The sequence below is a fragment of the Chenopodium quinoa genome, unplaced genomic scaffold (assembly GCF_001683475.1).
Source record: "Chenopodium quinoa cultivar QQ74 unplaced genomic scaffold, ASM168347v1, whole genome shotgun sequence".
Lineage (NCBI taxonomy): Eukaryota > Viridiplantae > Streptophyta > Magnoliopsida > Caryophyllales > Amaranthaceae > Chenopodium > Chenopodium quinoa.
The window spans coordinates 5317024-5332408 of record NW_018744593.1 but is presented as its reverse complement, the minus strand read 5'-3'; the positions used below and the strand labels follow the sequence as shown (position 1 = coordinate 5332408).

At 35.6% G+C, this 15385-nt stretch overlaps 2 protein-coding genes across 4 annotated transcripts; both read right to left on the bottom strand.

Annotated features, from left to right (window-relative positions):
- Positions 1-190: 190 nt before the first annotated feature.
- On the bottom strand, positions 191-3739 carry LOC110699722. 2 transcript variants are annotated; one of them, XM_021877250.1, is made up of 4 exons: positions 3446-3739; positions 2492-2574; positions 779-837; positions 191-663 (listed from the first exon to the last, which is right to left on the bottom strand). In XM_021877250.1, exons 2-4 carry the CDS (start codon positions 2562-2564, stop codon positions 469-471), a joined length of 327 nt encoding a protein of 108 aa, XP_021732942.1. In that variant the 5' UTR covers positions 2565-2574; positions 3446-3739; the 3' UTR covers positions 191-468. The 2 variants fall into 2 exon arrangements, with proteins under 2 accessions (XP_021732942.1, XP_021732941.1); XM_021877249.1 differs by having other exon boundaries at positions 196-663; positions 2462-2574; positions 3446-3734.
- Positions 3740-7261: 3522 nt separating this feature from the next.
- LOC110699721 (phospholipase A1-IIdelta-like) lies at positions 7262-12395 on the bottom strand. Of its 2 annotated transcripts, none has more exons than XM_021877248.1 (4): positions 11782-12395; positions 10030-10086; positions 9367-9420; positions 7262-8303 (listed from the first exon to the last, which is right to left on the bottom strand). In XM_021877248.1, exons 1-4 carry the CDS (start codon positions 12320-12322, stop codon positions 7582-7584), a joined length of 1374 nt encoding a protein of 457 aa, XP_021732940.1. In that variant the 5' UTR covers positions 12323-12395; the 3' UTR covers positions 7262-7581. The 2 variants fall into 2 exon arrangements, with proteins under 2 accessions (XP_021732940.1, XP_021732939.1); XM_021877247.1 differs by having other exon boundaries at positions 7263-8303; positions 9367-9426.
- Between the last annotated feature and the right edge of the window lie 2990 nt (positions 12396-15385).

Genomic DNA, 15385 nt, shown 5'->3' with positions numbered 1-15385 from the left:
ACTTTTCAAATTATAACTTACCGTATAAGAAATTGTTTCGAGAATAAATATTAACTCCGTAGTCCGTACTTTTACATTGTTAGCATTCGTGCGATCCATGATTTGTAATATATAATAATTTTTTGTCTATTTTAAAAAACATTGATACAAACTGTATAGCTATCGTCAATCATAACGCCTGATCTACTATGGACTCCGCAGTCCGTACTTGTGCGTTGTTAGGACTTAATATGGAAGATGCCTAAGAATGATTAATGAGTCAAGTAATAATAGTTTTGATCATAAGAAAATTAGATCACCTGATCTACCATTCATAGGGTTATTACAGAAAATATTTTCATATTGTTTCTGAAATACTAGTACTAGTAAATGTTACACTTGAAGGAGATATACATTGGGCATTCGTGGAAACTGAAAAGAATACAGTTAAACTGACTGCTGACGACTTTCAAAGGTTATGGCGATCCATCATGGTCTAGAGGGAATAGGAGCCGGTGGTGGAGGCTTTGGTTTTGGAATGTAAGGATGTGAAGGAGAGCCATGCTCAATAGGTCCATGATCTATAGAAGCCTGACTTGGGCTCGGATCAACAGGGCCATAGTCTTCCAAGTTCACATCACCATTTGAATTTCCCTGAGCAAAGATGAAACCAAATCTGTTTTCCTGCAAAACAGGGAAGCACATACTTATGTTAAACTGAAAAGAGCAAGAAATGGCTGCTCAACCAGTCAGAAACACAGGTAACGTAACAACGCTGGTATACCAAAGAAATTGTTACCTTCAGATATCTACTTCTTATCGTTGTTGTCACTGTATTGGTATCGCCTAACATCACGCCTGTAAAGCTGATATAATGATGAATATAATACAGAAACAGGATATAATGGGTTGAAGTTATCAGAATTAATAATTGGTGTCTTAATATTATGTATTTTTGGGGTGGAAATGACTACTAGCAAGGTGCATTTCTGGTGCTCTTTGAAATACAGCTATGGCTCGTTGTTAAAATTCTGCAGTCAAAACGCTGTTTATTATGGCTTGAAATTAAAGTCAGGTAACTTAGCTTTGGTGTCATAATTTGCAAATTCTGCTTTGGTGCTGTGATTTGTAAATATAAGGCTACCAAACCAAATGCACCAGTCTTTCAGTGCAGCATCAGAAAGACTGGTGCACTTTATATTCTGGTGACTAGGTGAACCAAAAAGCCCTAGCGAAAGTGTAATACATCGTGATAGGAATTTAGGGGAGAGTCGAGAGTGTGTAACAAGTTCATTCTCAATACTGTAATGATATAAATAAATCAAGATTGCTACAATAGTCCACACATACTCGTATAGTCGTATACAACAAAGAATATAAGACTTCCTTTACACATTGTCAGGTTTTCACACCATGCAGGTTTTGAGACAAACACATTAAGGCAATAATGCAAGTATGCAGCGAAATTACCAGAGCATTAAATTACAGCATATAACCATATAGGAATCTAGGAGGAACTCAAACAAGGACAAATACCATACACAAATTAGTGTTTGATTGCTTTCTAGTGCCCAACAGGTTAGTGTTAAACTATTTACTACCTCCGTTACATATTAATTGCAACTTTGGAATATTTTATGTCTCACAAATAATACCCCAAAATTGCAACTAATATGTAACGGAGGTAGTATATATTATACTTCGTATTTAGCAATTGTTCAAGGGCATTGAGTGAACCCTTGTATTGGAGTGGAAACTTGAGTGAAATTCTTGTTATTAAAGGGAGCTTGAGTTCGTAGGAGAGAATTAAAGGTGTAAGGGAGTTGTCGGTCCATTATAGCGGAAAGTTTAAGCTCCATTAGCTATCAAGCTTAGGATATTTTCCTAGTGAATTTTCTCTTGTATTATTTTTCTATCCAACATTATGTTCCTTTCAATTCTGCAAACAAGCTCCATACTACAGTTCACCCCTTCTCTTATACTTTTGTATATTTGTATCAGAATAACATATTCTTGTAAGGATGTTTAGTATCCAGCACATGTATTTAAGATATATTGTAGAGTTGAAGTTAAATAGAACTTAAGTATCAAAACACAAACTTATTCAAAGGAACTACAATTTATGATGCCTTGAGAACCGACTACTTACTACATCCACGAGATAGCCATTTATAACATGCAAATAGATTAAGAAAGGCATAGGACCATTCTTATCAATGTCTATGAGGACTATGACACAAACAAGTGCTGAAATTCAATGATAATCAAATGAATTACATGTGTGAAGTATATGTGGGCATGCATCAATTTAAAAGGGCATTTAGGGAAATATAATACGAAGTATGTTAAAAGATATAAAGTGGGGGTATTGTAGGTAATTGTACATGAAACAAAAATAAAAATAGATATTTAATTTTGAGATATCCAATTAGAAAAACAGACATTTAATAATAATGGGACGGAGGGAGTAGCAATTAGTTACCAGAAACTAGTATAGATCGATTAACTATACCACTAGAGGAGTTGAATGTCATTAGTAGAAATCCAAAAAGCCATAGTGCTAGGTAGAAGCCATTAATTTGCATTTTGAGTTTTCTGCGTTGGAAGATCAAAATAATTAAACAAATGGGAGTGCAAAAACAAAATCATTTATTAAATAAAAACAAAAAGAATTAAAGTTTGATAGCATAAATCAACTAACAATTCGAAGTACAATTGGCTTCATCCTCTAGGTTCTAGCTTTCCACAACCCTGATAATTAATTACAAGCATTTTTTTTTTTTTTTTTCATTTGATGATTAAAAAGCCATTATGATGAAAGTAACGTAGCACGTAAATACCAAGGGGTTTAGCCTACTACACCTAAAATTACGGAAATATTTATGAAATCTATGTTAATACACCACCTAAGTTAAATATTTGTGGCACCTAACAAATTCATTCAATTCTACAATACGGTTTGTTTAGATAGGAACATTAAATGAGGTCTAATTAATCGTAACATTAAAAGGTTCCGCAATACATTAGCAACCAAATTGATTAAATTATCAAATGGATCTTGCTAATAAACGTATCAGACCATTAGATAAGCATTTAAAATATTTCCTAAAGTAATATTAATTTGGGAATATACATTAAAATCACGCGTCAATCAATGTAATTAGAGCTCATTTTAATTTAGTATTTCTATTTTTAGTTAGCTTATTGGCGTTCGATAGCTTTTGCCTCATCAAATAAAGCTCAAAATCTCACATAATCTTGGGGATAAAAATGCAAATTTGATTCAACTATAAATAAGGCTCATAATTTTCTTTTCAAAGAACAAAGTCGCTAGTTTTTATCTTTCATAAGCTTAGTAATTAGAACCAATAATTTTCAAAGCCTAAACTTACTGCACTGACATTTAAATAAAATAAGATCAAAGATAAACCCATGATATGATGATTAACAAAAAGAAACAACTTACCTCAGAAGCTGTTTCAATGGCGGATACAAGTGTTAAGAGGCGCCTCAATGAAGTGCGCTTCAATGGAAAACTGAGAGAGAGGAGGATTGTTTTTGTTGTTGGTAATTAGAGCAGTTTAATGGGTTGGAGACCCATCAAAAGCCATGACTACCCCTGTTATAAAACCTCAGATCCGTCCAATAAATAAATTGGGCGCGGGTCTTTGCCCATCTTTATACGGAGTAATTAACAAACTTTGTCAATCAATTTTGCTAGCTCGTCTTTTTTATTGTCCATGAGTCAGATTAAACTCATTAAAGACATACACCTGGCCTGTATCTTAACTCTTATATCACTGTTGATATACCTTACTGACTCCGTTAGTGAAGTTAGATTTTTTGGCCTTAACGACGTTTATTGGACGTTTGTATTTATTACAAGGTAGTTGGTGGTTTTGATTTAACTTATAGGACTAGGCTTTGCTTATTGATAAGTTATTTTTATTTGTTTTTTTTCATTTTTATCTATTTATATAGGCTTATGTATAGCATTTTTCATAATTATACACATTCATCGAGCCACAAATATTTTTTCCAACCAAACAATATGGCATTTTGCAAATTAAAAAGCTAGAAGGAACTCAATGAAGCCGTAACAGTGTTACCTATACATGGATTTGTGAGCTATGTGCTGGAATTATTGTGTAATGCAAACGGTGTTCAATTGCTTAAGTTTGAGCCTAAGACGGAGTTGAGCCCTCGTCTCCACACCATTGTCGTGATCGAAGTTTCCTACGGGTGCAGGATTCAGGCGAGGGATCAATTTTTCCAGGCGCAGGTCAGACCCACAGGTTTAGGCTGCGGACACTAGTTTTGGCGGGGATGCGAGTCGGTTTATACGACTTGTTTCGTTTTTCCCTCATAACTATAAATACCTTTGAGCCTATTATTTTTGGATATCCAAAATGCACAGAATATTGTGAACCCGTAAACACAATAAACACAAAAGCCATTCCCATAGAGATCTGAGCATTTTTTTGAAGTAATTCCAACCTTTCAATTGGGGTATGGATTTGGAAGGTAGTTGTGTTACCCTTGGGGAGCAATCGTCACTGAGAGCCTCGTACCGGTGGCGGCGAAATACGCTTCTAGGGCAGCCGTAAAATGCGTCACAGCTTATATGAGATCTACAATTGGGTATTGTACTTTTGCCCTAATTTCTCTATTATTTTCATGGTTACAACATCATATTTTCAACACGTACTATGTATTACAGTTTTGAGTAAGTACAGTTGCTGTGTAAGGATGAGTTTTGGTGTTGTGTTAAGGGATGCGTTGGGGGGTCTTGATGCTAGGTGGTCTTCGATTCTGGTAGAAGCTGGTGCGGTTGTGCTTGGTGTGAAGCTAATGAGAAGACTAGGCTTTAGTTATTGATGACTTATTTTGCTTACAATTTCATAATCTAAAGGGATAGATTAATTATACTTCTTGCGTTTTTCAAGAATTGCACCAAGCTGGTGCGGTTGTGCTTGGTGTGAAGCTAATGAGAAGACTAGGCTTTAGTTATTGATGACTTATTTTGCTTACAATTTCATAGTCTAAAGGGATAGATTAATTATAGTTCTTGCGTTTTTCAAGAATTGCACCACTTTTCATTTGAGCAAGTTTCACAAATATTGCACCTAATTTAGGAAACAAAAAATCTATGTCCACACAACAAATATCCAATATACCAATAAAATATCATTACTTTTAAAACTTGATTCTATATTTTTGTTTAAATCACATGGATACTTTAGTATTTTTACCCTTTTCTCTCTTTCTTTTTTCCATTACTAAGAAAAGTGAACCCAACCTCTATGTTACAATAATAAAAGCATGGAGGAAGTGTATAAAACTTAATCTCAATTATAAATTCAAGGCTTTGGATGTTGACATAACATATCACATCTAGGTTCATTTTCAAGATAAGCAAAAACCATCGCCCCAATTACAATTGTTGGAAAAAATGCAGGAAACAAATTATTTGTGTTGGAGGAAAACTCTCTGTCCCATATTGGTGGGATAAGGAAGGTTTTACTTTGTTTATATTTTGGAGGAAAATGAGTTTGTCCCACATTGGTGGGAGAAGTAAGTTTTACTTGGTTTAAATATGTGTGTTTATGCTTTGATATTTGAAATGTTTTCCCTATTGTTGTGGGCTAAAAGAGGGCATCCCTACACGTGCGCCACCCGATGCCGTCCGGCCGGTTCGTGGCACATGCGCGGTGTGTTGTGCCTACCTTTCTGGGCCAAGTCGTAACTAATGGTCCAGTTTTTATGAGGTTGTTCAGTTACGAAGCTCGCGAAAATGTTTGACTTGGTTTTTAAACGTTTGTAATCTCGCTGATTTTTCTCCCCATTATTATTTCGTGGCTTGATTCTCTCCAACGGTTACGATTTTCTTCCTCTTTAAAACTGATATTTTGGTTGCTATTGAAACACATTGGGGGAGCAATGCCATCTCCGATTGCACCATATATAGTCGGGGCAAATTTTTAATCTAAGACATTGTTCTTAACACGTCACAACGTTATACATACATTAAACAATTAAGCCCACATTTCAATCCTTATTTGTTCTGATTTTACAGTATCTCATCCAACAACAATTACAAGAACTAACGGTATGTATTGTGGATAAATTGATTTAAAAAATGGCTAACTAAAACTATTATTTTTTTTTTATTTTTTTTTTGCAAGATCTAGATAAAGTAACGTAAGAGCACCGTAATACCTTAAACCAAAAACACATCCACAAATTAATAATAACTATATACTAAAAGGCAAACCAGAAGTGACACATGTCATCTTCTGGTTGAAAATTTTCCCTCTTTCTTTTTTTTTTGGGTCAAATCTTCATTAATTATTACACAACTTAAAATATTTCCCTTGCATTTTTACAGTCATATTGGCTTCCATATACACTCAAGTATATAAGGAAAAAAATGATTTGATATATTTTCTATATATTTAATTTACAAGTAGGTGTTCTAGAAATAAATGAACATAGATAAGGCAATATATTTTTAGAATAATATTATTACTCAATATTTTTGTATTATTATCATTATTCTATCTTTTAATTGCTCTAACTTCATTATTTGGATTTTGGGCAATGCATTTTATTTCAATAAATAAGAAATTCACTTTGGTAATATATATTATGTATTATTGTATATACAATAATTTTTTATTCTTAAAAGGCAAATCAATAATAGCATGTGTCGGAAAAAAAAAAGGTAGTATATGTCAAAATTTGGTGCAAAAATTTCCCACCATTATATTTCCAACAAATGTAAGAAAAAAAATAATGTATTCTTAATTAATTAATAAAGTATTGTACTCCTTATTTGTTAAAGTGTGTTAATAAAATATGGATAGAGATATATATGTGTGTATATCACTATATCACACATGTGTTTCTCTTTATTAAATAGAGCCCTATAGCTCTTAAATTTCTTTTAATTTTTCATAGAGTGAATCGGCTTAATGCAGTAGTTACCCTTCATTCTTTGGTATAAGTATTAAAATCAATTTATCGTACTTCACTTAAAAAATTTATTTAGTTTACTGTAAACTATTGTTGAACTAACATTATAATTTATTGTAACATTGATAAAAACTGTGCATTGCACGGGACTTAAAACTAGTGCAAGAACTAAAGGTGTGCGATTGAGGGCCGGGCTAACATCGTTTTCAAATAGATCGACACAAAAATTAAGTACACTACTAACAATACGTCGGAATAAGTTCAAATAAGTCAAGAGGCAATTGCCTTTATATGGATACCATGATCTTACCTCTTGACTTGAGATTAGTACATAACACTTAAATATACGATATATTTGAAAACGATATAAAGTCAAGAGGTGAGATCATGGTATCCATTTAAGATATCTAAATTGCCCTAAATTTAATTTTAACGACTCTTTTAAGGTAGTTGGTACAGACGAGTAGAAATTTAAAACACAAATTACATGCAAATAGTTCTAGTTACAATAAAAGAAAAAAAACCAAATAAAATGAATGTTATGCAAGCATCCAAATATCAAAAAAATTAAAAACGTACACTACTCAATTCTAAAAATTAATTAATCATCAAGCAAAACTAATGTACTTAATCAAATTCTGGAGTTGGAACTTCCTCTGGACTAGCCAAAACCCAATCTCCATCCTCATTCAATACCATGCCTTTGTTTTTTTCAACCCACCAAGATGGAGGCACTAAACATTCCTCCTTAAGAAAATCACATGATTTATTCACTAATGCAATACTTCGCTTAATTACGAGCTTAAACTCTTCCTTAACTCCTTTCCAACCATTCACAGCATGTAACATAGCTTGCAAGTTATGCCAATCACTAGGATTTTTCGAGTCTTTAAGAAAACTCGATTTCCTCGTATCAATCTCTAGGTCAATACCTATATTTACGTACCCCAAAAGTTTGAAAGGATAAAGAGGAATCAAATCGATCATATTTCTAACATGAAGGACCTTAAGATTAGGGTATGAATCAAATCTTTTCTTGAAGGCCTTGTTACCAACTTTTGGACATCCGAAAACAATAGCCGAAATCGGGATCTCCATGGTTAGATTCTCAACGACATCGAAAGCACTTACGACTGATAGTGTTGCACCTAAACTATGGCCGGCGAATGTAATGCTAATATCTTCATCTTTGTACTGATCAATAAGTTGTTTAAGCTTAGTCAAAAGTTGTGTCCTTGCACTTAGTTTTGTAAAGGGAGATTTTGGATCCTCGGATGTGTATATTGTAAGCCAACCTTCCATGATTTTTGGTTCATCGTCATCATCATCGTCTTCGTTATCAGCATTGTCTAATAAAATACCAGTATAAGATAGAAACAAAATAATCAAATCAAATAATCTAACATATACTATATAAATATGGTTCAATTACAAAGTACGGAGTAAATTATTGTGATAATATATGTGTTGATTCATATGTAAGCTTATTAGTAAATATGCCAATGTCAATACTCAAAATAGTAGAGTATAATTCACCTCGAAACAAGGTCTTTCATTAATCATGAACAAACGTTCTTTACCTATGTCACAAACAACTTTATATGTGCATTAATGGTGGGTTTGATAAACATTCATAAATTAAAAATTGTAATAAATGTTGTATCTTATATTCTGTTTATTAGAGATTCTTTATAATCAAAGTTTCTCTTTCCAAAAATTATTAATTCAATGAGACAAGCAAAAAGGAACGAAGGAAAAGGGACAAGGGAGTAAAAAAACATTGTCATATGAGTTATCGCAAGATTCCTCTCAATAACTAAGATTATCAACTTTTTTTTTATAATTGTTGTTAATATCTAATAATTTAAGATATTGATGATCTAAGACACATCTTGAAGACCATGTTAATTAAGAAAAGGTACTTTATTTTGAGACGGAAAGTATAATAATACATTTTTAAAATTATTGGTACCTATGTTTTTTAAGAAAATGAATACTATGTGGTTAGAGTTGGACTAAAAGAAAAAAAATGGAGGAATATCCATACTTTCTGATAAATAGAATCAATCCGTAGAACTCAACTATAATATACAAGTACATATTGGCAAGTAAGATGAAGGGCCCTATTGGGCTAAAATTTCTCACTAATCAACTCAGCCCAGATTAGAGGACTAGACAATTTAGGAGGGTGGGGAAAGGTAAGGGAATCCCACCCCTCAAATTGTCACTGATGGGGATTAAACCTCCAACCTCGTGGTTGGAAGATGCTCTCCTTTTCCACTAGACTAAGCTTAGCTTAGTAGCATATTTCACCTATATTTTAATCATCCTCTTTCGATCTTATTTTAAATACAGACTATACTATATTTTAAAATTATGTGAAATTTTAAGGCTATTAAGTTAATATTATACCTGGATTTTTCTTAGAAGTTGGTTGACAACATGACAAGATCCATGAAGGAAAAACTGTTCCTGCCAATAGGATAATAAAGGTGTTAACATGTTGTAGTTGAAGTTATTTAAAACCACGCATAGTGTATGTCATGATGAACTAATGATATATTGAAATCATAAGTTACTAAGTTAGAACCAACGCTAGTGTGTGTAAGATGTATATAAAATCTATATAAGAATTATGCACCTTGTAAGAAAAAAATGAGTAATTTTAAAATTTTAGATTTTCATCAAAATTATGATATAAAATTGGTTCAACGTCACCTAATACATATTTCAATGTAGGAGACAATTTATTAGTGTACTATTTAAAATTATTTCAATTCCATAGGATAAAGTAATAGGTTTTAGTAGTAATGTAGAAACTTGCAATATTTAAATTTAAAAAATATTAAATATGATAGCTCTCAAAAAAAAAAAAAAGGATGATATCATCCTAGCACTTAGGCGGGAAATTTTATTAAGAGAGCGACATGTAAACAGTGGTGACGTAAGCATATTCTGTTTTAGTAATAGTTAATAGATTACGATACCCAAAGTATAAAGTTTGAAATAGAAGAGAACTAAGACAATTAAACTCTGTTTTATCAAAGAATGATCTACTAGATAGAATATATATACCTGTACCCTCGTTTTTTGTTGTTTCCGTTGAATCCACTAATTTGGATGGTAAGTCTTCTGCAATTCCATAAACACAATGATGTTACAAATGTAATAATTAAAGCATGTACAAAAGCACAACTATAAGATTTTAACATTTATCGTTTTTACAAGAATTAAGCTAAGGGGAAGACAATGTTACAAGATGAGTGAATGTAAGAAAAAAAAAGTAGATAAAGTTAAAAAAAAAAAGAGTAAATATTTTTTTTTTTTTAAAAGGCAAAAAATGAGTAAATATAATTATGAGTGGGTGTTGTAGAAAAAAAATGTAAGTTTTTTTTTTCTCTTTCTCTTTTTTTTTCTTTTGTTTTTTGAAATTATTATCACCGAACTAGTGAAAACATATGGTGACAAATAGGGCTTAGTTTGAGTCCTAAAGGATTATAATAAAATACGGAGTACTACTTATTCGGAGTACGAAAACTCCAATTGCAATCATCTACTTTATGTTGACCCCCTTACAAAAACGTGTATAGTTAAAGTTCTCTCTCGAAGTTCCACAAATAATTAGAAGATTATCCTAGAATCACCTACAATTAAAGTTATAATTTGAAGTTTATAAATTTGTGCTACAATTAAAGTTATAAGATGTAGAGGGATTTTAAAGGGAGGAACGTTATGCATGTAGAAATGCATAACAAGGGGCATTCATGTAATTACACATATGTACAAACTAATGCATATTTTGGTATCATTGGATGATCAATAATACACTGAACATACGGTGACACTATATATATATATATATATATATATATATATATATATATATATAAATATATATATATATATATATATATATATATATAGTGGTATTATATATGCATTCAGTTGTACTAAATTTATGCATAAATAGTACCACTAAAGATTCAATGGTACCATATAAGCTTTCAATGGAACAATCAGCATTTGATCTCTCATCACATGAAATAATTTGACCAAAAAATAGGTGGGGTCCACCTACAGACCTCTCTCTTCCTATCTCTCTCCTCTTTTTTTTTCTCTCTATCATGTATTTTTAGAATATTTTAATCATTGTTATGTATTTACAAATACATAACATTCCTCCCTTTAAAATTCCTCCAATCCTAACTAAGTGTTTACACCTTTAACAATTTTATTGGAACTAATCCAAATTCCCAAGCTCAAAAAATTAAATACTTCCTTCGTTTCTATTTAGTTGACACGTTCAATTTAGACACACATATTAAGGATAGGAGAGAGAATGATAAAGCAAGTGGAGGTACTTTAGTAAATGCAAGGTATAAAACTTACCCCTAAAAAAAAAGAAATAAAAAAACTAAAAAAACGTGTCAACTAAAAATAAACTTCCAAAAAGAAATACGTGTTAACTAAAAAAAACGGAGGGAAATACTTTAATTAGAGATTAGAGTAATAATATATCAAGCCTTTAACTTAGGGTTGCAAATAACATACTGTATTTAATAACTTTCCAACATGATATTAATTTAGAAATACAATGTAAATTTATGTGTCAATTATTATAATTAAAGATTTATTTTATTTACTCGTTCCCCTTTTAAATTTTTATATGTCCCTCTTATCATCTTATATATTGTTTTCTTATTTTTTTTATTTTAGCCATTGTTTTTAACTATTCCAAGATCATAAATAAGAAACAATAACTTAAACAAATACATAGTAAATTAAAACAAACTTTTAAAAACAGGAAAGTAGCACAAAAACTCATACCAGCAGGAGCATCATCATCTTGATCACTGAGCAAAGGTTTAGCAGACTGAAGTTTAGCACCGAGAACATCAACCCACTCATAATCTCTAATTGTCCCTCTCCACGCCACATAAATCTCTCTCCTTCCACTCTCCTTACTCACCTCATCATTCGATACGACGACGTATCCGATCCAATTCGACTCCCTATCCCACTTCTCACGTGATCTCGACTTCAGCAAAAACGACTCAGGCACACCAACACGTGCAGTGGCATACAAAAACCCAACAACCTGAAACTTATCAGCACCACCAGGAAAACAGGTTTTCTGTAAAAGGTCTGACTTAGCGTAGCGACTAGCACCGCAGTAGGCGGAGTTAGGGTCGTTGATGAAGGTGTCGTAGGTTACTTGACAGAAGTCGCCACAACGAAGGATCAGACGACGGAGATCGTCGTTGAGTGGGTCTAGAAGACCTTCCCAGTTGTTGGACCCTGTGAGATGGTTCCATGTTGGACCTCCTTGTGAGAGTCCTAGCTCTGGTAAGTCTGATTCGGATGCCATTGTAATGGTCTAATGGATTAGATGAGAGAGAAAGGTGAGTATAAATATGAATATGATCAGTTTTTGGGTGATGGAGGTTGATTAGGGGATTTTTATCCACCAAGCGCCGTTTGACAAGTGGACCAACCAGGTTCCGCCACGCGTCCTCCACGGACCACTTAAGACACGCCACGTGTCCACCCATGCCAAATGGGACAACCGGCCATCAAGGCCCATTTCAGTCTAGAAGCCCGTTCGGCCCTAGGTTTACCTTAAACCTAGAGAGTTGCACGCTTCCCAAGGCTATAAATACTCGATTAATCCTCATTAATCAAGGGACCGAATAATTGACAGAACACACTAATAACCGGCTGATCTCGCTAGCAAAGCAGATTACCTACATTAAATACTCTCACCTAGAGAGACCTTATTACTTTAATTTCTGTATTAATTACTCCTTAATCAGGTACTAACTTGACCGTTGGAGGCGGAGCTCTCAGGAGTCTCCGTTATTTTGCAGGTACAGGCGTCCGGTTCCAGTCTCGGAATTGTAACTCTCCCGCAGGACATCAGAAAACCCCGAAACATTTGGCGCCGTCTGTGGGGAGAGTACTTCAGAGATGGCATCCAAGTCTGTACCGACCCCAGAAGAGAGGCGTCCCCTAGACGACCCTCAAGTTCAGTCGGACCATGATACCGAAAGTGAATTTGAAGTTGAAACTCATACAGCTCCAGACGGGACCCTAAGAGCCCGCCGTACCCGTCATACTGAAATAAGGGAACGGGAGTATCTTCAAACAGGAAGCGAGCCAGCAGGCGCACCGCTTGCTCGGCAACAGCCGACTGATGGGTCTGCTCCCATCACAAGGAACGAACTCATGACCTTCATGAGGGGATTCAAGGGAGAGATCCAAGAGTTGATCAACAAAAAACCGCCTGCTTCAGTCAAAGAGCAGGCGGCCAAAAAACCTTCCACTTCACTGAAGAGGAAGCCAGTTCAAGGGCGAGAGGCGACTCCCCATCCTAAATCTAAGAAGCGGGAGCCGTCTGCTCTTGATTTCACAAAACTCCGTTATCCTACGGGAAATAGGAAACCGGTTCGTCATATTCAGGCGGACGGGTCAAAGCAAACGTTCACAGATGCTCGGCACCTGCTAGAGCAGAAGAGGAGTGACCGATTATCAGAGTCGGCTTCTACTTCAAATTTTCAGGACAGTTTGCGAAATGCCTCGATGAGGCCAACTCAGTCGTACCATGAGAGTCAGTCAGGCGGCACCTCCCGACAGTCTGGCTTTCATAGTGCGCAGGCGGTACCAAATTTGCCATTTGTGCCGCAACAACAATATTTTATGCAGCCACCTCCATTTGGTGGACCTGCAGCAAAAAACGTCCAACCTATGGACTGGCAGCTACGGCTGCTTAGACTTGGTGAACAGCCGTCGGCCTTCTCCAAGGAAATTACTGAAGCCGCTCAGCCGGCCAAAGTAAAAAATGTTTTAGTAGGCGCCTATGATGGCACTACTAACCCAGAAGACCATCTGATGGCATTCACCAACCTGATGTACCTTCAAGGGTTGGATGATCCCACTTGGTGCAAGTGTTTCCCAGCAACTCTCAAGGGAATTGCACAGCAATGGTTCGGCAACCTGCCGACTGGTTGTGTAAACAGTTTCAGGACGCTTGCTTACTTATTTGCCTCCAACTTTGCAATGAACATCCCTGCGAAGAAAACGACCCTTGATTTGGGAACAATTCAGCAGGGTGAAAAGGAGGGGCTTCGTTCCTACATCAGGCGGTTCAACCTGATGAGAATACAGATTCAAGGGTTACCGGATGAGGTAGCTTATACTGACTTTTTTAGAGGTCTCAAAGACGGGTCTACCTTCAAATTTGATTTAGTTCGAAAAAGGGTGGCGACTCTTCAAGAGGCCTTGATTGAAGCAGAAGCCTATATACAGGCGACTGATCTGTGTACAATGAAACAGTCGGACGGGAAGAGGTTCGACAATAGAGAAGGACGACAGAAACAGTCGTCCAACAAAGATGAAAAAAGAAAAGGGGTCTGGGCGGCTGATTCCTCTAAACAGCCGGCCAAGAAGAAAAAGGAATTCAAACCATACTCCCCAAAGTATGTGTTTAACAAGGATAACCAGTTTATCCTAAAAGAAATAAAGGGACGGCTCTCAATTGAGAAACCGCTCCCCATGAAGGGTTCTGCGAGCAACCGGAACCAAGACAAAATCTGTGCTTATCATGATGACATTGGTCATCACACCAACGACTGCATTAGTCTCATGCGGTACCTAGACCGCTTGGCTGATCAAGGTGATCTTGACACTTATGTCAAGAAATCTACGGGGAATACTTCCTCAAAAAAGCAGTCGGCCAAAAAGAATCAACAGGCCGACAGTTCCGATACAGATGATGCAGTCGTCTACACCATTGCAGGCGGCTTCTCAGGAGGCGGCCCCACTATTAGGGGCAACAAAGATAATATAAGGCGGTTAGATGTAAATTCTGTTCACCAAGAACGACCGTCCAAATATACATTTCCTGAGATTGTCATCACTGAAGAGGATCTAGGAGGAATAAGGGGGCCGCATGACGACCCTCTCGTTATTGAATGTAAAGTGGCCAACCAGAGAGTTGGTCGAATCCTCATAGATACTGGGAGCTCTTCAGATCTCATCAGCAGCAAATGTCTGTCAAAACTGAAATATCAGACGGACTGCATACATCCGGCCTCCCACCCTTTAATAGGGTTTGGAGGAGGAGTCGTCCACCCACTGGGACGAGTTGATCTACCCGTCCGCCTGGGCGAAAAAGGGGAAGGACGACACATGGTAGTCCGATTCCTAGTTGTAGAGGAACTCTCTGCCTACAACATGATTCTGGGTCGCCCAACCCTGAATAGTGCCAAGGCTGTTATAATCCCGTCACTTATGCTGCTTAAGTTTGAAAGGGACAATGGAACAGTCGGCTCCCTAAGGGGAGATCAGAGGATGGCCCGAGAGTGCTATCTCTCGGATGTCAAACCCACTGCTAAGGCCACTGGGTCAAGTGGAGAAAAAACAGACCTTGACA